A 26,034-nucleotide genomic window follows, 5' to 3' on the forward strand; every position below is an offset into this window, starting at 1 on the left:
ACATGATCAAAGAACCACAGGCACTGATAGAAAGACAGCAGGTGCCCGTGGGAGGGAGCCTGGTGTGCCCGTCACCCGCACCTACCCGGCACGCGCGCTAATGGGAAAAAGCAGCGGACTTTCTGCTTATGACACAATTTCAATGGACTTAAACATTTTAATGAAACAAAAATGCTAATTTTATCAGTGAAGATTAATATTTGAGTCCTAGAAAAAGAAAATAGGATAAATAAAAGAAAAAGAAAACAAAAGGTTGGTCCAGGTTTTACCTAAAGAGAAGCTATTTCCAGAGGCCTTTTGGTGGACAAGGAACACTGAACCCAGGGCAGAGGGCTGGTGCGGGCAGGTGGGTGATCTGCTGGGCGGCACCAGGGCGCACTCGGTGGGACAGAGAAGGTGGGGCTTGACACTGGAGTCGGTCCTTTGGCCGCTCTGCCCACCCTCCCTGGGGTTTGCTGCAGCCCTGTAGCCCCCTGCCTCAGGAACAGACAGGCCCTGGGAATGGCCCACCAGAGTCTCCCTGCCCCTGGGCCCAGGGTGCTGAGGGAGCGCTCAGACAGGACGGCTGTTTTTTCTGGGGGAAGTGGACACAGCGTCCTCACTGACAGTCTTCTAAGGCCACGAGGTATAATAGTTCAAGGCAGAGGAGCCGAGAGCTACGCTCTACTACGCTTTTACACAAGAGGAAAACGCGGAGCTGAGCAAACTGGGGTCCAGGAGGTGCATCTGACCTCCTAGAGCTGGTGACGGTGGGCCTCGCTCATGTGTAAGGAACAGGGTTTTTGATAATAGAAGTAAAATTAAAAAATAAGATTCAAGGGAAAAAAGAATAACTAAAACAACCGTCAGTCCAAGTGACAGGGAAAAGGAACAAATTGGGCAAGTGGAGAGTGAGGACCAAAAAAATAAGAACCTCATGAAAAGCATGTGGATCTGCATGGAGGGGTCCAGAGGATGGATCGTGACAGCATCCTGGGCCTGGCGGCCCTCACAGCTGTTGTCAGGCTGAGGAGGAGGGAAGAGAGGCAGGCAGGGAAGAGGGGCAGAGGACTCTGCGGGGAGCACAGCAGGAAAACGCTGGCCCTAGAACTCAGGAAAGTATTTCCTTAAAAATCAGAGGACAGAAGCTACTGTTTATTAATGAAAGTGTGAAGTAAAGAAAGTTTGGGAAGAATTGTCCTAAGTCCATAAATTAAAAGAAAACAAAACAACAACAACAAAAAAACTGTGTGGCAAGAGCTCAGGTGGGGATGGTAGGGAGTGGCCAGCAACCCTGGGCAGCTGCAGCCATGGCCACCATCACAGGCAGAGCTGGCGGGGCCACAAGACTCTAATGGGCCACCAGCAGAGGGTGCAAGACACCAGGCAAGAGCCCAAGGCAGTAAGGTGGACGGGTAGCCGGTGCCTGCACACAGGAAGGGGAAGAGCCAGGACTTGGAGAGGGGCCTGCTGGGCTCACACCTGCAGGCCTGCTGGAAGCCCTGCAAAGCTTTTGACAGCGCTTCCCCAAGTAGGAGAAAAAGCTCAAGCTACACACATGCACATTAAAATGGCATAAATGTGAGGACTTTTAGGAAGACCCTGAAGTTAAATGAGACTGAATCCAAATCAGCCTAAGCTCTGTGTAGCACTGTGCCCCTCCCTGTGTCACACCACGTCATGCCATTGTGTGTGCTCCAACGCCCAAGCACACACAGGACTGAGGAGGGAACAGCTAGGAGGAGAATAATCAAAAGGCTTCATAGGAAAGCAGAGCAGTTAATATTCTGGGCCTCAAACTGGCAAGTTTCCAATTATTTAAACATTCACACATTTAAGAAAAAATGTTGTTGTTCTTAGGACTGGTACAGCCCGCGGGAGAGCCCTGCAGAGGAGGGAAGGTGGATGGGGGTTGGGGGGGTAGATGGGGGTCAGGGTGGGTGAGTGGGGGATCAGGCCGTCACCACCCAGCCTCTCAGAGCCCTCCCAGCCCTCGCTGTGAGCACATGAGATGCACAGATGATCCCATTTCCCCTTCCTCCTCACACCCTGCATGTCAGGGTTTGCCCCAGGCACTGGGTGCCCCGTGCACCCACAGTGGCTTCCTGCTGGCTGTGGAGACCCGTCTGAGCCCTGCCAGGCCCGCTGCCCTCAGGACCCACCCCAGGCATCTCCTAGCATGGCCATCAGAGGACCTTCCTGCCAGGCATTGGTCACAACATTGGTCACGCGGTCCTGCCGGCTACTGCAATTTAGGAAACATTTGGCACCGAGGAATCCATCAGTGAGATACTGAGCCACATGCTCCTGGGGCCACCTGTCCTGGCAGATATGTGTCACATCCTTGTGCTGTTAGCAAAAATGCTGAAGAGCCTGAAGGTTTCCTCCATGCCCACTGGCGCTGAGGTGTCCCTGGTGGAGGACAGGCAGCAGCGATGTCCCTCTGGCTTGTGGTCATCTCTAGAATCAGCTCCCCATGACAGCTGAATACCACAGTCTGCTGATCCCCGTCCTTTCCAGAGCTGCAGGAGAGTGTGCTGTAGGAGGAGCCACAGCAAGATGACCCCTCCCCACCTCTCCCCTAGAGGTGGCCACTGAAGGCCAGGGCGATTACCACTGGAGCCCAGCCAGGGCTCTTGGCCACTTGCTCTGGGTCACTCAGCCCTCATCCTGCCCTCTCCAGGCCTCTAGCCGGGTGGCGGGGGGGGGGGGTAGCCCCGCTTCCCCAGCTGATTTCTCCTCAGTCTCCCTTGCACCAGCTTCTCTGTGCTCCCCTCCTTCCCTGTGGGACAGCAGAGGGGACCCAGCTCTGCATGGTAATAGGCTAAAGAAACACATCTTAAGGTAAATGCACTTAAGCTGTCGCAGAGCCCCACTGTGACCAAAGGGCATTGCTGGCTTAGAGGCACCAGCGCATGTTTGAAGGCTAAAATACAGAGCGTATTTAGAGAAAGCCGCCGTTCCTTCTATAACTTTATTCCAGGGGTGTAGAATGTGTTCCATTTGTAAATCAACCAAATTCAAACATTCCAACCAAGACAGTTTTGTTTTTTGTTCTGAGATGACAACAATTTCTAAAAGAAATAGGGATATGAAAGAAAAATACAAATTTGGTAAAATCAAAGAAAGACCAAGGGAAAATTCTTTTAAGGAACACTCCCCCCCGCTCATCTGACTCAAAGATCCAAGTAGTGGCCACATCAGGACAGTCATCACATCGTGCCCAAACTCAGACCCGGAGAGGAGAGGACCCTGGAGAGGGTGGAAGACAACCAGAAGACACTGCCCCAGCCCAAGCAGAATCTGGAAGCATGTGTTTCTAATTCCGAGTTTCGCAAACTCAGCCTTAAAGGAGATGGAATGAGGGCATTTGCCAGTAAATGGATGGAGCTGGAGTGTGTCATGATGAGTGAAATAAGCCAAACCCCACAAACCAAAGGCTGAAAGTTTTCTCTAATATGCAGATGCTAATTCACAATAAGGTGGGGGGCTAGGGAAGAAGAGAGTTCCTTTCTATTAGAGGGGACCGAAGGGAGGGGAAGGGGTACAGGAGTAGTAAGGACAGCAGAATGAATCAGGCTTTATTACCCTATGTGCATATACGACACCTGACCAGTGGGATTCTCCTCATGTACAACCAGAAGAATGAGAAGTTATACTCCATTACATATGACGTATCAAAGTGCATCCTACTGCTACGTGTAACTAATTAGAGCAAATAAAAAATGAATTAAAGAATAAATAAACACAAAGGTATCCCTTTCGCTCTGGCTGGAGGCAGCGATGCAGGTGGGAACACTCCCGCAGGCCCCTGAGATGCTGGCCCTGGGGCTCCTAACCTCCACCTGATTCCTGCTGCGTCCCATCTCTGTTTACTTTGAGACTGAGACTTAATCTGTGAGGATAAATGTTAAGGAGGAGTGTGGGAGGGATCTCAAGCAAATGGGCCAATAAACCTGGAATTTAAATGTCAAATTCCTGCATCAGAACTTAATGTGCTCCCTCCTCACCCACTCTTCCAGCTTGGAGCTGCTGCCGAGGTAAGTGTTTAATGACGGCTTATGTCTCTTTATTAACAAGAGCTCCGTTTCTGATTCACTCGTGGACTGTAAGTCAGGGGAAAATTGGGAACACAAAGTCCATGGTTCACCTTTCTCTGAAGCCTGGACCCTCAGAATGTGATCTCTCACCGAGTTCTCCAGCCCATGCAAAGCAAAAAGAGGTGGTGATTGAGAGCTCAATACGATTCTATAAATTTGTGGTGGTTGTTTATTTTCATTTTGCTTTAATAAAATCATCCATTAATCTTATTGGTCACCAGGTAGGAAAACTGAAGCCTGGTGGGGCCAGCTGGGGTTCACCCAGGGAAACTGATGGTGGCAGAGCCCAGGGAGCCCAGGGACCTCAGCTCCCTCACTGCACACCTGGCTGCTCCGGGAGAGGCAGGCGGGGCCTCCATCCTCAGGGACTCCCAGACTCTGGCTGAAAGGGTCATGGCAGACAGCTCCAGGAGCACGGGGAGGAGTGGCTTTGTCATGGTGAGGTGTGGCAGCTGGGCCTTGGAGGGGAGGGAGGCTCAGGGCAGGGGATGGGGACACCTCTGAGGGAAAGGATGAAGGCTGAGTCTCAGGAGTGCAGCACAGAGGGGCGGGGCACAGGGCAGCTCCTGCAGGACCTGAGCCTGGAAGAGGATGAGACATGGATCCGGCAGCCCACTGTGGAGGGGGACGGAGCTGCAGGTGTGGAGGATGTCCCTTCCTCAGACAGCATGTGAAATGTGGTGTGCAAAGGGACAGGCGCCCGTGTCACCCACTGACTGCTGGCATGGGGAAGGGCAGGGGACGACTCAGATGCTGTAACACTCTGCGGTGAAGAAGTGGGTCCCCTTGCGCAGAACCTCCTGCAGTGAGAGCCAGCACCAGGACAGTGCAGCATCCTCAGCCCCACCTGGCCTGGTCCTGTGTCCTGTGTGGGTCCCCATGACCCACGGGCCTCCGGGGAGAGCAGACGACCCAGTGCAGTACCCCGCAGGGTGAGGAAGGGTGCAGAAATGCCTCCTGCGGCATGAGGGGGGTCCAACAAAGGATGAGCGCCACTGCTGAACGGGACCCCGGGGAAGGGAGCCTGGGAGAACCTACAAAAGACACACGCTTGGGTGGCACTGGGGACCAGGCACGTACCTGAAGGCTCAAGCACAAGAGAAGGGAGTCACGGGCACCTGCCCAGACTTGGGCCTTTGGATCAGAGTAGCACCAACAGTTTCAAGGGATCTGCACTGACCTCTGAGCTCCTGGGCTTGAAGCCCTCCAACATGCTGCATGTGAATGAAGGGGGTGGACCGTCCTACCACCAGCCCTCCAGTCAGGCAGGGTGACCCCGCGAGACAGGGCAGCAATGATCCGCCTCGGAATGGAGACCCCAGGGTCCTGAGGAGGCTGCTCAGGGGGGAAAGGAGACCCCAGGGTCCTGAGGAGGCTGCTCACAGGTGGGAAAGGAGACCCCAGGGTCCTGAGGAGGCTGCTCACAGGTGGGAAAGGAGACCCCAGGGTCCTGAGGAGGCTGCTCAGGGGGGAAAGGAGACCCCAGGGTCCTGAGGAGGCTGCTCAGGTGGGAAAGGAGACCCCAGGGTCCTGAGGAGGCTGCTCAGGGGGGAAAGGAGACCCCAGGGTCCTGAGGAGGCTGCTCGGGTGGGAAAGGCAGAATGGTGAGGAGCTGCCTGTGGTGGCCTGTGGGGCCACCTACACACCTTCTTCAGACCCGGGAACAGAGCTGTCTCCTTCAGGAACCACCCAGCAGTGAGCCTCCCTTCCCATGTGCCCCTCATCTGTGGTCACTGCCACCCGCGTGGCCTCTTGCTTCAGTTAGGAGGAACTCTGAAGGCTCTTCCCAGCTTCCGACCACCTCCCAGATCAGCCGGTTGCCTGCTGCGTCTGCATGTCTCTGTGCCAGAAGTCATGCAGACTCTCAGTGTTGTGGCGTTGGGAGGTGGGGCCACGGGAGGCCGTTAGGTCATGAGGGGGGAGCCCCCCTAATGGCAATAGTGTCCTTATAAAAGATCCAAGAGCCCAGGCATCCCTGTCACCACAGGACACAGAGAGAAGGCGCCATCTGTGAACGGGAGGGAGCCTCACCAGAGAGCGCCTCTGCGCAGCCTTGGTCCTGGACGGCCCCGTCTGTGGTGCTCTGCTAAGGCCGCTGAACACACTCCCTGGGCACCTGCCCTGCTCGCCTCGTCCTCCACCCGTGTGGACGGGCTCACGCAGGCCTGCTCCTAGACACGGGGAGAAGTGAAGGCCTGGCAAGCCTGGTCAGCCACCTGAGACAGGAGACGCTATCTGCGTGGTGCCATGAGGCGCCGTGGGAGTGCCCACCCCCAGGCAGGCCACTTGAGGCAGACTCAGCATGGCTCTGCCTTTTCTTCTCTGTGGGTCTTCAGGAATCACCCCATTTTGCTGGCAGGCACCATGCTGCATGGCTTTGAGCAGCACATGGCTCTGGGTTCCACGTGGACCAGCCATCTTGGGCAGTTCCACAGCCTCACACACCTCACAGTTCTCTGGGACCCCTGACCATTCACTAATGGCTCACACAGAGGACACGGAGGGCCAGCCCATGCCGGCCAAGGGGAGCAAGCGCGCCCACAATGTAGAGAAGGATCTCAAGGACCGCGGCACTGTGCAGTGGAGGCTCCTCCACAGGGACACGGGCCTGTGCTCTGCACTTGCCATGCTTTCTGCTCCTGGGCACCACATGCAGCATCACCTCCTGTCTGCCAGACAGGAAGAGACCAGCGGTCACACACTGAGGGGCACAGCCCCCTCAGTGAGGTGTCACTGGCTCTTATCACCTGTCTGGTCACTGGACTAGGAGGTAATTCTGTCTCTGAAACAGTGATGCTGAACTCAAACAATTTGACAGAAATAATTCTTAGTGTGAGCTGAAAATAGGTCTTGTTTTACTACCCAGCAGCTCATCTCAGGGAACATCTCCTTTAATTTACCCCCTGCTAAAATTTAAATAGCTATGGCAAATCACATAAAACATGATTTGAGGAAATGCAGTTCATCAGCTTGTGTGACAAACTCTAACTGATGTTATTTTTGTGACCAAAAAAAAAAAAAAAAAGCTTCGGAAGTAGCCCACATGGCTCTACACAGCGATGCGCATGGGGCCATCAACGCTGCAACCGTGGCTGCTTGGACATGCACTAGGTTCCGAGCTGACCGCTGGTCGGTTTCCTCAGGGCTGGGTGCCACAGTGGTCAGGAAGGAGCCTGGCCTTGAATCGAGGACACCTGCTTTTCTTCCTCTTCTCTCTGGTGACTAGCAATGTCTGCCCCACTTGTGATGGACAGCCTCAAGCCCCGGGCCCAGGGTGGTCTGGGTGGAATTCTGGTAGTGTTACATGCAAAATTCACTCTTGAAATTTTTTTTTTGATTCTTAGCAACTAGTTTTGGAATTTAGGAGAGGATATTTAAATATGAAGTGAAATATAGATTTGTATTAGTTTTTCATACACTTCTAAATTGCTCTGAGACTCGTTGTGTGTGTATATATATATATATATATATATATATATATATATAGAGAGAGAGAGAGAGAGAGAGAGAGAGAGATCCTACATATATACTATGTATGGTTCATGAATAAATAAACGTTATATATGTATAAACTACAGACATGTAGAATCCATATATATGAATCACATAGAGTTTAACACAGATGTGCATGTATATATATGCATATATGGAGAGAGACTTAAATATACTTACATAGTTTGATAGGTGAATAGCACTGCTTTATACACCTAGACTGAAATTTATTTATATCAGACATATTGAAATTTACTTAAAACCTTTTTGGTTTTTAACAGATGATTTTGAGTTAAGAAAGTTTGTTTGCAAAAAAGTTTTAAATAAACAAAGCTCACTTCCACGTGACACTCAGGTCTTCCTAGTCCTTAGGCTCCCTTTATGTCTCACCCCAGATGCTGTAGGATCGACTCTCCCCTGAAGACTGCTAACTGACCCTTCCATCTGGGCTCTTGGGGGATGGAGGAGACAGTAGTAAGTGAGGAAACCCAGCTGCTCCCATGCCTGCAGGTCTGGGGAAGTGGAGGCCCGTGGAGGGTGGTGTGGACAAAGTTCCGTCCTCTTTGATGCCCCTGGAGGTCACTTCACCATTTCTGTGTGTCCCGAGGCTGCAGGAGAGTGCAGGATGCTTCTATTATAGAGAATCGAGACCTTCGGCCCCTCAGGGCAAGAGTGTGATTCAGAGATTTGAGGACCCCGTAAATGCCAATACCCCTGATAAGCTCAAGCTCTCTCAACATCTGTGGAGAAAGAGTGGGGAGTTTGATAAGGGTGGTATGAGGGCTCCTCCGTAACAGCTGGGAGTAAATACACTGCCACCCACGAGGGGTCTCTGGACCCACACAACACTGATCTTAAAATCAGGTGAGGCAGCATTTCTCACGGGACGGTTCGTAGACTAGGAGGCAGCCCATGGAGCCTGGTTCCATGCTGCACTCACTGGAAAATTCTGGGGAAACCCAGAGTAATCCACAGACAGCACATGCCCCTGGGAAAGTGAAGTGGCCAAGTGAGGAGACCACCTGCGGGCGCAGGGACTGCTCATCCAACGCCCTCTACTCGGTTTGAATTCTGCTGTGAGTACAGCATTTATAGAATGCAAACACTTTGTGTTTTGAGAAATCTCCAAGTTAAAAAGAAATGCGGGTGGCAACCGGCGCCAGCACTGGTCGAGCTCTCGCTGGGTGCCATTGGAGTTCTCTGTCGAAACCCTCGATCATCACAACCAAGCTATGAAGCAGACGTCCTCACCACGATGCCCAGAATTCTCTCTGCTCTTCAGACCCTGAGCATGTGTGTCTTGGCAGGGATGGAGTGAACTCCGCAACCACTGTTTTGGTTTGGGCTGTGGTGTTCTCTGTGCTTTTAGATCCATCTTACGCAGGAGCAAGTGTTGGTCAGTGTTGAAAAGTGAGATCAGACACGTAGATCTTCGGAACCAGCCCCGAGGTGCCTAGCTGAAGGGTCAGGGTGGTGTCAGGTGGCCTGGCCCAGAGCCTGGGCCCCTAACACTATGCGTTAGTTAGAGCCATGTGGTGCCAGAGTCTGCAGACATGGATGCACTTTAGGGCAACATGGTTCAACAATGGGTTGTGTGCATTTAGTTGTGTACTGCATGGTCACCTTGGCATGGGACTTGCTCTTCGCCTCCAGCTATTAGCTAAACATAGCACTCGGGAAATACTGATTTCTAGGATGTCTTCTGATCCTAGAAGTCTTGCTATTCCTCCTGTTTAATCATCTCTTTACCTTTGGAATACTGCTTTGTGGAAAGATAATACCTGGTACTGAACGGGCAGCCCCGGGGATGGGCGGTTATCCGTGTCTTTGTGGCATCTCAAGCTGTACGATTAATGGACGAGTGACACTGTTTACAGAGTACTAATCAGAGTTAAGTGTAATTATAATTAATGTGTGCTGGTCAGCAAGTGGAAATGCGACACTTGTTAATTGAAAATACACATAGCCTTAGTAGTCGGGACCCACAGTTGGACATGGTGGCGGTCTCTGCTCTTCAGCCACCGGGGCCCTCAGCATGTGTGTCTTGGCAGGGACACCGTGAACTCTGCAATTGTTCCTCTGGAGGCTGGGGTGTCCACTGTGCTTCTAGATTCACCTTAGGCAGGAGCAAGTGTTGGTCCATGTTGGTATTAAGCTTTCTTCTACAGTCGAGACGTTCAACAGGCCATGCCCAAACTCCCGAACACCAGGAAGTGCCCAGCAATTATCGCTGCATTCTAGTCTGATGTTGGAGTGGGATGGAACGTGAGGGCCCCACGCCTCCAGCAAGAAGAAATCGACTCCACACCTTCCAGGTGAGTGAGCTCAGGTAGGGCCTCTCCTCACCACAGGGTACTGGCACAGCCTGACCAGGGAGAGCGTACCACCCTGAGCTCACACTGGCCGACTCCTGACATGTCGCCCCACCTTTGCTCTGCTGGGGTCTGCAGGTGATTTCATTACCTGCCTCATTTGCGTCATAGCTGACAAACTCTCACGACCTTTTTTCAACTCCTGAAGCCACACTTACAGCATACACTTGGAAAATAGGAGCTTACTGTCCACCCAAATTCACAAAGCAAAAATGAATAAAATCCCAATTCTCCAATTTAACAATGCCGTTTTACCCTGTGAAAATGCACCTTATCATGTCAATGTCTTCAAAGCTCAATAATTAACGAAGGGTCTAGTAAAATACTGTAAAACCTGTTTCAAAGGCGAATCCAAAGAACAGGCACGCACAGGCAGCCCTAAATCCTGAGGTGAACACGGCACTCTGTTGGAAGGTGGTCCCTGGCACAGGGCGAGATCGATCGCAGCTCCTCTACAACAAAGTCACTCGCATTCTTCGGCCAGGAACCCTCTGCTTAGCTATCAGTTTCTACCACCTCCAGATTGGTAAAATAGGCCGTCGACAAGGAAAAGCACAGAATTTTCATTTCAAATAATTGGGTTGGCTCAAAGAAATTTATAAATATAAACCATATCCCGTACATTGCACTGTTCTTTTTACCTGTGTTTTCATTTTGAAATTTCCCATAATGAAAATAAAGGCTTTGAAGACAGCACTCAACATGCTGCTCAACATGCTACCCTGCGAGCCTTGCATCAGGGTCTTTCTATGCTCGGTCTCACAGTTTGTTTTAACGTAATTATGGCACCCATCACAGAACGTCAGGCTTTCGAAATTTAAAATCCTCACTCCAGATGGGAACGGTACACAGGACGTAAGGAAGTGCACCCAGTCAGTCCCTATGCTAAGCACCTTCTGGTGGGTTGATAGCTCATCTCTAACCAGGCAGAATGCCGACCTCTGCTGAGAGCCAGTGTGTTTCGGTCCTACCTTGGTAAATGGCTTTGAATCCAGGGGAGCCGATGCTGTCGTCAGACTGCAGGTGGAGCCACATCTGGTTGCTCATGCTCACGATGAGGTCGGGAACGCTGGATCCCGTGAGCCTGCGCAGAACAGGGAGTTAGAACCTGGTCAAAGACAACTTTACTCAAGTCAGTCTGACTTTCTCCTGGGAGGAGGGTCTTGCTGCTTAGGCAACCAAGCCCTGGAGGACTAGACAGCAAGGCCTCCCTCGGAGAATCTACGACCACTTGTGGTTTACCCTAGCACTGAAGAGTTGAGATCACCCGCATTTCACAGTGAGTACTCCATCTCTGCAAAGGTACACCTCTTATTATAAAAATCAGCTTCCTGCGATGGACTCCCTCATTTACCTGCCACTGAGGGCTTCCCCAGAAGCAAACTTAGGCTGCTAACACTGGGACAATCTTGGGGAAAATGGGGCCACGGGCCATGCAACATGACCCCATGGTAGGTACAAGTTCATTCACAAAATGATCAGATTGACCAGCGTAGATTTATCATGTACCTTTTCACAATCTCTATTAAAACTCATTATAGGTAATCACATGTTTAAAAAAATGGTAAAGAAGAAGAGCGCGCCTAGCAGAAACAGACTCAGCAGCACTCCTGAGCTTCCCCTCTGCATGTTAGTGCCCAGGTCAAGCCATGCAGCGCTTCAATGAGGCATTCAGTGTACATTAATAAAACAGTCACATAGCAGCTGCTGTCAGCCAGTGAAAAGAAACACTGAATCCATTGACTGAACCCGATGTGCTGACAGAAAAGCATGTCGAAATAGAAAAAGTGCAAGAAAGAAATCAATTCAACCAAAACAAATGTCTCTAATCAAATAGGAAGCTTTGCTTTCGGCAAAGTAGTTTCAGGAATATGAACACATGATTTAGCCCATCAATCATATCATCTGTCTATCAACCCAGCATTCTTGTTGGAGGCACAGAATACCTGGATCTTGAGAGCAAGATGAACAACAGTCATTACTGAGAAGTAGTGCATGTGGCATTACCCACCAGCCCCAGAGAGCAGGTGTCCCAGTGACTGACGTGCAGTCCGCAAGCACGCACGGTTTTCTGAAGATGTGTTTTGTTGGCAAGATTGTTCTTTTCTGCATGGATGAGTTGTTTCTTCCTTGTTTGATTTGAAGAGAGATTTGTTTTCCTCTTCATGCACATATTTTATTGAAGTGTAACAAACGAAAATGTGCATGGATCATAAATGACTCTCTCTGGGGCTCTGTGTAAAATGAACCACCACACAGATCAGCAAGGATACCAGCTCCCAGAGGCCTTGCTCCGCCTGCCCCCTTGCTCCGACCTGGATGAAACATGGCTGGGTTTCCTGTTTTTGTGGCTTTCTATGAATGAAGTCATGCTCTGCATGACATGTGGTTCAGCATCGCCCTGGTGCCGCTTACTCATGCTCGTTTGTACTTCATTCACTGTAATTTCCACATGGAATCACAATGTGCCTATATACATAAGAAGGGATTAATGTTGGTTAATGTTGAAGATCAACGTTGTATTTTCGAAGTTTTTATTGAGACAATTGTGAATACCTATGAAATAGTTAAATCAGTATGTATTTTCCCCCTAGTTTCTCCTTATTCCAACATTTTGCAAAATTATAATGTAATATCACAACCAGGATATTGGCACTGATATGGTGTGGCTGTCTGGTTCTCTCTGGCTCTCGGGTATTCTGTGTGGGTAGCTCCATGTTACAGCACCCGTGGGGGTGGGAAATCTACCCTTCAATCTTTACAGACCAGTCCCATCCCTGCAGAATTCCCTCAGGAGCTACCACACTGACTTCCTCCTGCCACCCCCACCCACCACCTCTGTCCCTCGCCCTTGGCAACCCCACTCTGTATCACCACGTCATTTTTATTTAAACATATTATGCAAGTGGAATCATCATGTTTAGCCTTTGGGATCGACTGTGTTCAGTTGTCTTAAATCCCTGGAGCTCCATCCAGGGGGTGGTTTGTCCCAGGGCTCATTTCTCTGTGGCACTGGGTAGGATCTCATGGTGTGGACACGCCACAACCAGCTTGGTCACTCATCTGCTTATTGGGCTGACTGTAGTTTGCTACATGACACACAAAACTGCTTTGAATGCTTATGTGCAGATTTTTCTAGAACATCAATCTTCATTTTTCTGAGATAAATACCCAGGAATGTCATGGCTGGGCCATATAATCACACGTTTAGTTTTTAAATAAACGTCCAACCTTGTTCCCTAGACTAGAGGTACAACTTTTGCATTGCCAACAGCAACATGTGAGCCACACAGTCTCTGTGTCTTCCACAAGAATCTGGCCGTCCTCTCTAGCCACCCTGACATGCAAGTGGGTCACTAACTTGAGGAGGACCTTGCCGTGTACTTAGTGCCATGTGCACACCCTCCTCAGTGCAAGGTCTGTGCATGTCTCTGACTCCTTTCAGTTGGATTGCTTCCCTGGCTCTTCCTTCCCTCCCACCCCCTTCCAGTACCCAGAGCTCTGTCCTAGAGCACAGTGCAGACCCTTGTCTTTTGTCATCGACATGGGTTGCAAATAGTTTCTCAGGGTCTGTAGCTCATCTCCGTGTTCATATGTCCATTTATAGGAAAACAAATTTACCTTCTATGGATTGTGATCTGGTGTCAAAATTGAGAAGAATTTGCCCAAAAAGTTCATGTATGTCTGTTTCTAAAACCTTTTATAGTTTTACATTTTAGACTCAAGTCCTTGGTTCGTCTGGACCTAATTTCTGTGAAGTCATGGGTCTGAGCACCTGCGGGTGCCCTAGCAGGGCTGGTGCTCCGCCTGCAGGTCCCTGTGCTCCACGCCACTAACCCAGACGGTTTTCTTCACTCCCCAGGCACTTAGACCTTGGGTCTCTTCCACTACCATTTTTGTGATTTTTAGCACACACATATTTTTAAGTTTAAACCAAAGTATTTAACTTGCTTTGTAGCAATCATGAAATTTTTGTGTTTTTTAAGTTTCTGTATGTTTATAATTACTATATTAAATGTGACTTGTTTTTATTTAAATACTTTTTTTGTTATAGGTGGACACAATACCTTTATTTCTGTTTTTTTACTTTTTTTCTTTTTATGTGGTGCTGAGGATCAAACCTAGTGTCTTACTCTTGCTAGGTGAGCGCTCTACCTCTGAGCCACAAACTCAGCCCTGTGACTTGTTTTTTAATTAGATTTATCAATTGTATCAGTTGGAAAGGGATCAAATTTTGTCTTATGAGTTTCTCTATTTTTTATCTCATTAACCAAGCTTTATTTAATTATTTCCTCTCTTTAATATCATCCGGTATGGTTTGCTCTTCTGTAACTGCATGAAACCGCAGCTTAAATCATTGATTCACATCTCTTATGTATACAGTAAAGACTTCCATCTAAGAAAACTTTTTTTAACAGTAGCATTCTCATTCTCATTCAGTTCTAAGTAGTGTCTAATTTTAAGAATAGTTTATTTCTCAGTCTATCTTAAAACATCTAAGTGTTTTTCTAATAATCATCTAAAATTATTCTGGCTATTTATAATTTGGTCAGAGAAAATACTCTGCATAATTTTAACCTTGTGATATTTATTAAAATGAGCATCACTATTTGGAATATAGTCCATTTCACTGAAAGTGCCACAGGCATTGGAGTCAATGGTAATCTGTGGGGGTGGCTGCTGAGATTTCGATGTATCGAGTTTGTATTCAGGTTGCTCAAACGTGCCACAGGGCGGCTGATCTCTCCTCTGACTGCTGCGTTTAGAGACTTTGTGAAAATACCCGCTTAGCCCAGAGGCTCCTGCCCTGCTTGCAGCGAGGTCCATTTCTGTCACACGTTGTGAGAGCGAGCATGTTCACATCCAGTGCTCCTGGCTGCACCGTCCTCCTCCCCCGCCACCCTCCTCCACTGCTGCCCAGTGCTGCGATTACACACGTGTGGGATTTCCCTTCTCTGTTGGTTCTTACCAGGAGCGTGCTCTGGTAGGTCTGCGTCTGTCCCTGAAGGAGTAACGGGGTGGCTTTACCTCATTTCCACCCAGCCTGCTTTGCCCTTGCTGTGCATGGTGACCGCTGTTTTCCTTGCTGACTGACCAAGGACATCTTGATCACCCTCTTAGCTTCTTCTTTCTCAGCACTTCAAAGTGTCAGTGTCTTGGGTTCCACTTCCTCCCTCCACATGCAGAAGCTTCTCTCAGCCTTGCTTGGTCTTCTGAAAATAATGTCTCTTGTTTATGCAGTTTAAAGAGGTTTTCTTCTGATTTTCATCAGCATTATGACAATAATCTAGACTGAACTTTGCTTGCATTAAACTGACTACTTTATAAAGTTACCTACTTCTGAATTTCGATGTCTGTGGTCAGGTCTGGGAAATCTTGGTGGCCATCTCCTCCCACGCAGCTTTTGCCCTATTCTCTGTCTCTCTTACACAACTCAGGGACCTTTTCTGCAAGACTCCTCTTCCTTTTGTCTTTCTGTCTTGGTTCAATTATTTTCCTAATCTATCTTCTAGTTCAAACCAGACATGTTAAGTTCTTTATTTCAAGTATTTTCAATTCTTGAATTTCTATTTGATTGATGTTATAGATTAAAGGTTTTTCTAGAAATTGTTGATCACTTTAGTCATAGCACATTATTACACTTCCTTATTGTTACTGAAAATCTTGGTCTTTATTCTACTGGACTTTTTTGCGGGTGTGGGGTGGTGGTCATTGGAGTGTTTCTGGACACTGCCCATGATTCCTGACTGCCAGGTTTGCACCAGCCATCGAGCAGAGCAGTGTGCTGTTCTCCCCCAGAGGACCTGGAGTCTCTTCTGCCAGTCGGAGGCCACGCTGGCCCCACCAGTCAGTGGATGATCCAAGCCTGCTTCAGGCCAGTGGTTTCCAGTGCTTATCTTGTCTTAAAACACCGTCAGGAGGCTAGGATTTTTATAAGAAGGTCTCCATGAAAAGTCAGGCCACCTACCCCAGTCTTGCTCTACAGCATGGTGACAACCCAAAGCCTTGCTTAGCTGTGCACACCATCTCAGCAGCTCTGCAGCTTGGCTTCTTGGCTTCTAAATCCACAGAAGAGAGAGGGCACTGCCTTCCCCCCTCCCTCTGCCGGGACTGGCTCAGCATCCCTCCCCTCTGCCTTCTGTGTCCACCCCCTCTCTGCTGTCAGACCTGCTAACTTTGAGGTCCACGGGTCCCGCCAGTGATGAAGTCTTGCATTTCTGATCATTGTCTTCTGTCATCTGACCCCACAGGAGGCCGAGTCTCACACGGACAGTTCTTCCAAAATGACTGAAGGTCCCTGACCCTTCAAGGCCATGACCTCCTGCCCATGCCACTTCACACCCTGACGTCACTGGTCCAAACTTGATCCTCACTATTCTTCACAATAAAGAACTTAGGTTCCCACCCTTTTCTCTGACCATGTCAAACCTTTCAAGTTACTTAGCCCCACGGAAACCTACTCTCAAGCTCCAGGACCCATGCTGTTGGGTTCACGACACCACCACTCAGCGTGGACACCTGGCTGAATCTCTGGGCTGCTGGCACCAGCATCCACAGTTCTCTGTCCCATCTCTCTGACAAACCACCGGCTTGGGGTCGGCCTGATGAACTCTCTTTCTTCCCTCCCAGGGGCAGAGGAAAGCTGGCGAAGAATCTGCTGGCTTTGTGGACAGGTATTGGCCGTCTCCAGGGTCCAGCTAATCTCTCCCAGCCACACCCTTCTCCTGGTCCAGCCGGCATTTCCCCACTCCCACTAGCTGTTGCCCAGCCACCTCCGTTTTCCTCAAGCCCCTCCCCAGACCTATGGTCCCCACTCTGTGCTGGTCACTTCCACTGCAAGTGCAGGAGAAGGAGCATTTAAGGGAACCAGACATGGACGCCTGCCCCTGGGAGTCACTCGACCTCCTGGTGCCCTGTCCATCTGCTGGGAAGTGATCCTGGAGGGTCAACTTGGCCCCTTTAAGACCCCTGTGCTGCTCCATCTCTTTATTTCCATGTCTCAGGTCATCTCGTGCTGGCCACAGTGACATCTTCCTGAAACCCAGCCCCTGGCTCTTCCCTCCTGGACATTTGATTTAATTTTAAATTGTTAGAAATTTAATTATCATGTAGAAAGTCCCCAGACATTGGGAAGCCTTACATGGCCTAGGTAACTATTTGAGGCATACCTCGGAGTGCTTTATGGAAATTGCTGCTGCTCCACACTGAACTTGATTTCAATTCAATTTTTTCCATGAATTACTATGAAATTGAATAAGCTAATACATTGCCCTGTTACCCACAAAGTTCATGTGTATTATTCTTTTTAGAATTTATTTTAAACCTTTACTTATTTGACTGCCACATACATGGAAACATTTGTATTATTCATTATAATTAATTTTAAAATTAATTAGTTGAAAGCTGATGTTTTTAAAATATACAAAAATAAAAATATTTTATAATTGATATTTTTAATTTCAGATTATTTTATGATCATTTGAAACAAAAATTTGTACTTTTATTTCCTCTTTGAGGTTTGTAAAATTTGTTTAATTTGCTAGCAACCACAAATTACTTGTTTAAAACAAAGAAGCAAATAATGCCGTTATCTTGCAGCTGCTTATCTGTTTGAAACAGGATTTTTACAGTAATTTGCAAATGAAAAACACAACAGACGCTAGCCTTGATACGATACTTTAACATATATCATAACATGTAATTTGGAATTTTTTTTTTCTAACAGCACCATTTTCTCCAAAATCGACACCATAGAACATGATGTTTTGATTTATACTTAAAAAACAGTACCCCAGTGCAACACGAGGTCCTTGGTCTGTGTGTTAGAGAACTAGACACACTTTGCTTGGGGAGGAGAAGGGCTGCCCGCTGCCGCAGCCCCTTGGTGGCCCCGGCCAGCCCCACTCCTTCACTCCAGCCACACGTTGACTTTCCACAATTCTCCAAAATTCTTGGAACCCTTCAGCCTGCAGGTTGGGCTCCCTGGAGTCCCTGATGCAACACTAGGATCCTGGGGGACACTGAGCATCTTCAATGACGGGGAGGGTCCTCCCTGGGCATATCTTTTCTTCCTGGGGGGAGGAGGCCTTCTGTTCCAGGTTACTGTAGAGTCCTGCACACTTCAGTGCAGGTGGCCTCAGGTGGGCATCTACTGCGGCATGGCCTCCGTCCATCTGGCCATGTCTGGGAACAGGACTGAAACTTTTTGTCCCCATGCTCAGCATAGAAATTAACATGAATATTATTTTGAATAAATGATTACTTGGAATATCAATCAACTCGCACTGCACTCATTAACTATCTGCATGCTTAGATTGCAAAGTTGTATTTCCAAATAATGATCTGGCCTTGGTCTCACTGTGCAGCATACTGAGGACCTGGTGCTTGGGGTTCTGTGGGAGGGCTGTCATTAACTCCCTGGGAGACTTAGTCCATGGACTTCTCTTGTTTTCCAGATGAGGAGACAGGGAATGACATCCACTGTGGTGGCGGACTCTTAGGCCTGACCCTCCAACCCTTCCAGCAGACAGCAGTGGAGGAGGTGCCTGTGCTCCGCCATCAGTCAGTGCCGAGCTGCGCCAATGGCAGTTACGCGGATAAGCAGTGCAGACAGCCAGCCCTGATGCAGGCAGGGACTCCAGTGGCGTCCGCTCCTTCTCCCAGCCAGGGCTCTTTGCATGACAGGGCAGTTAGCCTGGGCCAGGTTCCTGAAAGCTTGGCGGCACCCAGGCTGCACAGTCTCCCTTCTCAGCAAGTCCTCCCGCGGGTCTCTGCTCAACTGGGCCGTCCTGGTCCTAGGGCGTAGGAAGTGCTCCTAGGAGAGAGCTGGGCTGGGACCCAGCTGAAAGGCTCAACTGGGCCGTCCTGGTCCTAGGGCGTAGGAAGTGCTCCTAGGAGAGAGCTGGGCTGGGACCCAGCCGGGTTTCTCTCCCTCCCCACCCCCTCTGCAGTCCGCTTGTTCCTGGCTGTCCTGATGGCTCTTTTTGGCAGTGCCAAGCAAAGTCCTCCTTCCATGACCACATGTATGGGTTGTTCTTAAATGTTGGCAATTAGAACTACAGAGGCTGAAATATTTAGGGTGAAACTTGACCTGAAATGTTATTTCCCTCTGGTAATACTTGGAGATGAAATTGCTGGTCCATGTGACTAATGCGTATTTACCCTCATATGAAACCACCTGCTACTTTTCCAAAATGGTCTATCACTGTGCATTCTCACTTGCAGTCTCAGGGTGACAGATGGCTACTTCTATTTGTGTGACATTATCAAAAAGTCAAAACTGCGGTGACAGAGGATAGACGGGAGTTCAGGACTGGTGTGGGAGAGGGTGTGACTGCAGAGGTGGGCCGTGGTTTCCCAGGGTAAACAGACTGTTCTATGTCCTGATGTGGGCAGCATTTACATGAATCAGTACAGGTAGTCACATTTATCACTCTTTACACACAAAGTACTGTTTTACTGTATTGTAGTTTACAAAAGAAAAATAATTCCCAAATCCTGAAGGAAAAAAAAATCTGAACATGTCACAAAACTGTCCAGACATAAAATTGATGCAATATGTCACCTGCAGGAAATTGCACCTGCTTTCTACTGGCACATACCCAAAATTAAAGTTGTCAGTTCATCTTTAATATACTCATTTTAATTGTAAATTGGGCAATTGAGAAGTAACTGCCATCCAGAAGATGAAAACTGGCCTAACCCTGAACTATTCTGCAGTATTTATAGTTCTCCGTGTTCATATATTTTGTGACTCTTCAGGAGGTTAGAGCATTTGCAGTACTAAATTGTGTGTCTTGACCTTATCACACAGGAGGTTGAAGCTGGGGTGAGTCACATGTACAGAGTCACTCTGGCTCCCACCAGCATCACAGTGACGTCAACAGAGCTGTGGTCTCACTTCTCTGACTCAAGTACCGTCTCAGCAGGGATGTCTGCCTATAAGGAGCAGGAAACCATTCTAGCCAGGTGTGCAGGAGACGATGTGTGTTACACCAACCACGTGCAAACTCTGCTTTAGATTCACCAACCAGTGTCAGGATTATCAAGTGTTCATACATTGAACTCTATAAAAAATACCTGATGCAAACATTTTAATGTTACAGATCCAAGAGGAACACAGAAGAGGGGCCCAAAGTGAAGTTATTTCGTAGACCTTTGCTGACTGTAGCCCAGACGACGAAAGCAGATGGACTCCCCGTCCTCTGGATGTGAAGACTCTAACTCATTCCCTCTCCCCAGAAAACACACTTGAGCCTTGGAAACAGCACAAGAGGCTACCAGGAGCCACATGGGAACAGGAGCAGAAAGAAGCAGGCCTGGGAGCCGGGACAGCAGGATGCAATGTGCTTTGTGGGCTCCCCAAACATAAGGCCACTAGCCCCCTGCTTCCCATTCCTGACCAGGCAACAGAACCCCTCCCCCACGCATATGGCGCCCAGGGACACAGATTGACTGAAAGCAACAAGGAGAAGCCTCCACCTGCCCTGGGAACACGAGGCTCCCTCCACTGGGAAGGTTCTGAGGAAGAAAGCCAGGGAGACGCTCTGCTGGTCTGGGCCCAGGCTCCCTCCTCAGGAGGACACAGGACACAGGAACAGGACTGGGGAGCGGTGTTGGGGGGTCCCACTCCCTCCTCACACTGTTGGTCATCTCGGCCAGCCTGGAGCCCTTCTCCACTGGCCAGCACAGGCAGGGAGCAGTGGGGCCCTTCTGCACAGGACCACAGGCCGACCAAGAGCACCATGAACACTCTGCTGGTGAAACTCCCGGAACCTCAGCACAGGAGCAGCTGAGCCAGAGCTGAGCCTGAGCAACAGGAGTCTGCTGAAACAAGAGATGGAAGGACTTCTCCGCATGTCCCTCAGAGCAGGAAAAGCCACCAGACACGCTTCGTAACCAGAGGGAAAACCACCCTGGAATGAGGAAGGAGGGTCTCTGACAGCAACAGAGATGAGTCAGAGGATGGAGTTACATGACCAGGACCTCAGAGCAGCTGTCTTACAAACGCTGCAGTGATCATTGCCAAATCCCTTCCAAACACAGGGAAAGGAGGAAAAAGAGGTCTCACTGAGGAGAAGTTACCTTTAAAAAGAAATTATGGAAATTAAACTGCATGATGACAGAAGTTAAGATCAACCTTGCTGGAAGGGACCAAGATCAGGGTGAAGGAGGAAGGAGGGGAGGTCACCATACTGCCCCTGCCCCAGACACCAGAGAGGAGAGGAGAAAGTAGGCTAAGCCATGCCTTTGGGCCCTGCCCAGCATCCTAGGGTCCAGAGGAAGGGGGCGGGGGTCAGAAGAGCATCTGGAGAAAGGGCAAGTGGTCCTTCTTGAAGGGGGCAAAATGAAAGCAAAGACCCTGGGACCAATGAAGAACCCAGGCAAAAGCACTAGAAGATGTGTGTGTTTTTTTTTTCCAGTTCCAGGGATTGAACTCAGGGGCACCTGACCACTGAGCCCCATCCCCAGCCCTATTTTGTATTTTATTTAGAGACACGGTCTCACTGAGTTGCCTAGCACCTTGTCATTGCTGAGGCTGGCTTTGAACTCACCATCCTCCTGCCTCAGCCTCCCAATCTGCTGGGATTTCAGGCATGTGTCACCATGACCAGCTCATAATGTGATTTTTAAAAACTAAAGAAAAATGAAAACCTCAACCACACCAAGGAAGAAAAAACTGGTGCCCAGAGGCTGGTGTGAGAGACACCAAGAGGCCCTGGGAGGACCTCAAGGTAGAAGCCAAGTCCACCAACGAGCTTCGGTCTCACCATGTCCATCCTTCACAAAGCAGGGAGACCTGAAAGCCCTCAGGCCAGACCTGTCACCATGGACTAAGGGTAGGTAGCACTCCTTCCTTTCCTGATGAGCTCAGGAAGCCCTTCATGTAGAATCAGGTGGGAGAAGGAACCTGGGGTGGGGGGCAATGGGAATCGGCCGGATACAGCACTCTGCTTTCCACCCTGAGCTCCCGGATCATTCAGCCACAGAAGCAAAAACCACAACACCTTCTGGTGGCAGGGAAGATCCAGGAAGGAAGGATCCAGGATCCAGGAAGGAAGGGGACTTGCATGAAGCGAGGTTCCACACCTTAGGTATCCTGGCCTCGCCAGGTCCACCCAGCCCCGGCCCAGTGAGTGCCTCTTTAGGTACCAAGGGGCCTCCCCAAATAAGGACCTTAATCTTAAGGGTTATCTAGGTGAGCCCAACAACATCCCTAGTGTCCACAGGGAGGGGCAGGGGGAGACTCAGGGGAGGGTCAAAGCCCAAGTGACGGTGGAGTGCAGCTGAGCAGGACCCAGAGCAGAGGAGGAGGAAAACCTGCTCGGACTGCTCCCTGGAGGGTCCAGGAGGGGCAGAGCAAGCAAGCCCAACTCCAGAGGAGGGAGACCAGCAGAAACCAGTGAGAGAAACAGGGAGAAGCAGCGAGACAGACCACCCCTCCTCAAGTCAGCTCAACGGCCAAACCCTGGGGAAGACGGCAGAGAGGTGCATGGGCTGTAGAACCAGGATCACGACAGATCCAGCAGCCATCAGGAGGATAACAAGGGAATGTTACGATTACATTCAAGCTCGTAATTTCAACCAGTTATTAAAAATGGACAGATTCTTCAAAAACTACAGAGTGCCCAAACTGAACCAAGGTCAAAGTCCCCAAAGCCTTATGACCATTACGGTACTTGATGTTATGACTAAAACGTCCCCAAAACAAAGTCTACAGGCCCAGATGTTTTCACTGGGAATTGCATCAAACTTTTATAGAAAAATTAACAGCCAACTTTCATGGATTCTTCCAGAAAACAGAAGAGGAATGATTCATCATTCATTAATGAGGCCAGTATTAATCTGATACCCAAACTAAAGACAGTGGTGCAAAGAACTCCACGTCAATCACGTTAGTGAATGCAGATGCAAACACCCTCAATAAAACACAGAAAACCGAACCCAACAATGAAATCAACTGCACACAAGAGGAACTGTACTACCTCTACGCAAGGCCAACTAACACAGGACGCTCCACCGAGGGAACCCGCCATCGGAGCAAGCTCAAGAAGGAAAATGCTGCTCTGTCTTGGCTGATGTTGGAGGAGCATGTGCTCAAGAACAGGAGGACGATGTGGTGAGCACGTCAGCCTTTCCAGGAAAGCAGCTCCCATCACAGCCCCAGCAAGGGCTTGGTCACCTGCACCAGGCTACGCTCAAGCTTAGTGGAATGGCCCAGGCCCTGCAGCAGCCAGGACACTGGACGCTGAACAGCAGTGAGAGACACCACTGCGACAGCATCACTCACCATGGCCATGGGGTCACCAATGTGTGGTGTGGGTAGAGAACTAGACATAGTAGTGACCCAGAACAGAGAACCCAGGAATGACCCCCACTAACACACCCCTGGTTTTGATAAAGGCACAAAACCCATTCTATGGAAGAAGGATGGTCCTTTCAAAAATGGTGCTGGGCAGTCTGACATGCAGATTGTGGGGCAGAATGTTGAGCCCAACCTACGCCAAGGACTTTACATAAAAACTAACTCAAATGGGGAGTAGCTTTCAGGGTCAACTGGAAAGCTGCACACATTGTAAGAAAATGCCCACTGGAGTGCTGCTGGGCTCTCGTACTGGACAGAGTCCTCAGGCCCGACCAAAGCACACCCATGCACAACCTCCATTAGACCTCATCAACACAAGCAAAAGAGATCATTTATCTCAAATACACAAAGAATCCTCAAAGTAAACACTCAGCAAATGCAACTAGGGCCTGGAGAAAGTCATCGCAGAGCCAGTGCCCAGGTGAGTGTGCCAATGGGGAGCAGCACAGGCGAGGTGTCCAGCACCTTGGCCACCAGGGAAGAGAAAACGGAGACCGCAAGAGATATCGCCAGAAATCTATCAGAGCAGAGAAACAGTGACAACGCCAAGCCAGTGCAGGTGTGAGGAACTGGGTCACCTGGAGCGAGGGTGAGAGTGAGAAGTGACAGAGCCGCTCTGGGAAGCACTTTGGCCGCGTCTTAGGAAACTAAACACCAGCTAACGTGCCACCCGGCAATCACACACCTGGGTATTTTTCCAAGAGAAATAAAAGCTCATGGTCACACAGATGTTCGTAGCACAATAGTAGAGAACAGGACCCCACCCAGTAGTCCCTCAGCGGGCGGGTGCTGAACAATCTGGTGCATGCCGCGGAATACCAGGAGCACATGCGGAAAGTCAGGCAGGACAGGCCACTCGGTGTGTGACCCCAGCTGTACAGCACCTTGCCATGGCCTGTGAGAGCTGGGGTCAGGGGTCAGGGAAAGGGAGAGAGGCTGGGGAGGTGGATGTGACTGAAACGGGAAAGAGGAGGAGCCATGGCAGAGGGAATTATCTGCACCTCGTCTGGGGTGGAAAGAGGAATCTAAACAGGTGACTGGTTTGTGTAGATACAAGTAAAACGAGGACTCTGGGGACATCCGTGGGCTGCCCTAATGTCAACATCCTGGGTGTGAGGTTTTGTAAAGGTGTCTGTCCACTGAGGAGACTGGCCGAGCTGGGCGGGGGTCTGTGTCCTCACCGTGGGCTTGGCTGTAGGCCAGACAGCCTCCTTCCTTGGCAGCCATTGGTCAGAGCTGACCTCGTCGACATCTAGCCAGCAGCTGACACTGCTGTGTGTGTCGAGGGACACCCTGGGAGATGCCAGGTGGGCTTCAGTGTCTTCCTCCTTCCTCCTACCATGTTCCATGGTGGCCGTCGAATCCCAGTCCTGCAGAACGCTGACGTTTTTTATATTGGGGCAGAAATAATAATCACAGTGATAGAATAGCACCTTCCTTTTGTGCTCTTCACAATTTTAGAACCACTTTTCATTTCCCCTTGCATTTGACCTAGCAGTGTTGGAGGCTGAATGGCAGAGGGCAGGAAGCAGCACTTTGGCACTAGAAATGCGGCTGCTTGCTCTTTTAAACGCACATATCATCCTCCCCAAAGACAAATCTCACTTTAAAGTTAATTTAATATCAAAAAACACAACACTTGAAGTGTTCTTGACTGATGAATCATGCAGAGACCCCAAGCTCCTCAGGCTGACAGGCTTGTATTTTTTGGCTCCTTTAGAGAAAGCCACGTTGGGTGATGCTTGTGATGTACAGCCAGGCCAGCTGGAAGGTCTCTTGCTACTGGCTCAGGCTGTTGGGACCTGAGCTTGCCACCGGCTCACTCCCAGGGCTGCCTTCAGACTGAGTGTTCCTGGGGACCTGTGGCATCTTTTGCCCAATGGCAAATCCACTGCTGAAGACAAAGTTCCGTGAGCCCGCGGCATCCCATTACCTTGCCTCCCCAGACCCTCTGCAGGGGCTGGCATCGGAATCCTGAGTGTCAGCAATGTGGCCTGTACTTCCCAGGTCAGGGTAGTGGGAACTGAGAACCCAGAACACGAAGGGAGTCCAGAGAGCACAATGAAGGTGGCCCGTGGTCACTCAGTCCTATGTGACTCGGGCGAGCTGGTCCTGACCCTGTCCCGTGCTCCCAGGGATCCAGAGTTGCCCTGGTGTAAAGACTCTCGACCGACAGGAAAGTAACCAGGGTTTTACCAGCAACTACACAGAAGTCACACATGGCCCCAAAGGCTGGGCCGCTCTGCTTGACGGGGTCCACGTCCCTGAGGAACACTCCAGTCACACTGCAGAAACAGCTTACAGAGCAGCTGCCATCTGATCGCAGAGGACACGCACGCCCATCAGTCCTGCGTGCACACGAAGAGCTGCGGTGGTTCTCCACACAGAAGGCAGTATCTCCACAACCAACTCCAAAGAGGCACGCATGACGAACACTCCACTAAGCGGAAGGCCCCTCTCAGTGCCGAATCACACGTGGGTGTTTTCAGAGTTCCTGGAGCTTTTATGTGTTGCTAGGGGTTCAAAGAATCTCATGGTAAATTTTCTGAAATTACGCAGGTCCACAGGTTTGTTTAACCTACTCACTCTTGATATCTGTTAAGATTCGAATCTGGAATGTCCCGCACAGGTGTGCGAGTTGAAGACTTGGTCCCCAGAAAGTGATGTCCAGAGAGGTCTTTAGGAGTGATCAGATCCCAAGGGCCTGACCTCGGCCCAGGATCAG

At 49.8% G+C, this 26,034-nt stretch overlaps 1 protein-coding gene across 1 annotated transcript in view; it reads right to left on the minus strand.

Moving 5' to 3' along the window:
* Csmd1 (CUB and Sushi multiple domains 1) overlaps positions 1–26,034 on the minus strand; it is a 1,139,207-nt gene that overhangs the window by 353,975 nt on the left and 759,198 nt on the right. The window contains exon 12 of the mRNA XM_077792480.1: positions 10,915–11,027. Coding sequence (XP_077648606.1) covers positions 10,915–11,027 — 113 coding nt within the window. The remainder of the gene's footprint in view (positions 1–10,914; positions 11,028–26,034) is intronic.

Source organism: Urocitellus parryii, chromosome 14 (assembly GCF_045843805.1).
Source record: "Urocitellus parryii isolate mUroPar1 chromosome 14, mUroPar1.hap1, whole genome shotgun sequence".
Classification (NCBI taxonomy): domain Eukaryota; kingdom Metazoa; phylum Chordata; class Mammalia; order Rodentia; family Sciuridae; genus Urocitellus; species Urocitellus parryii.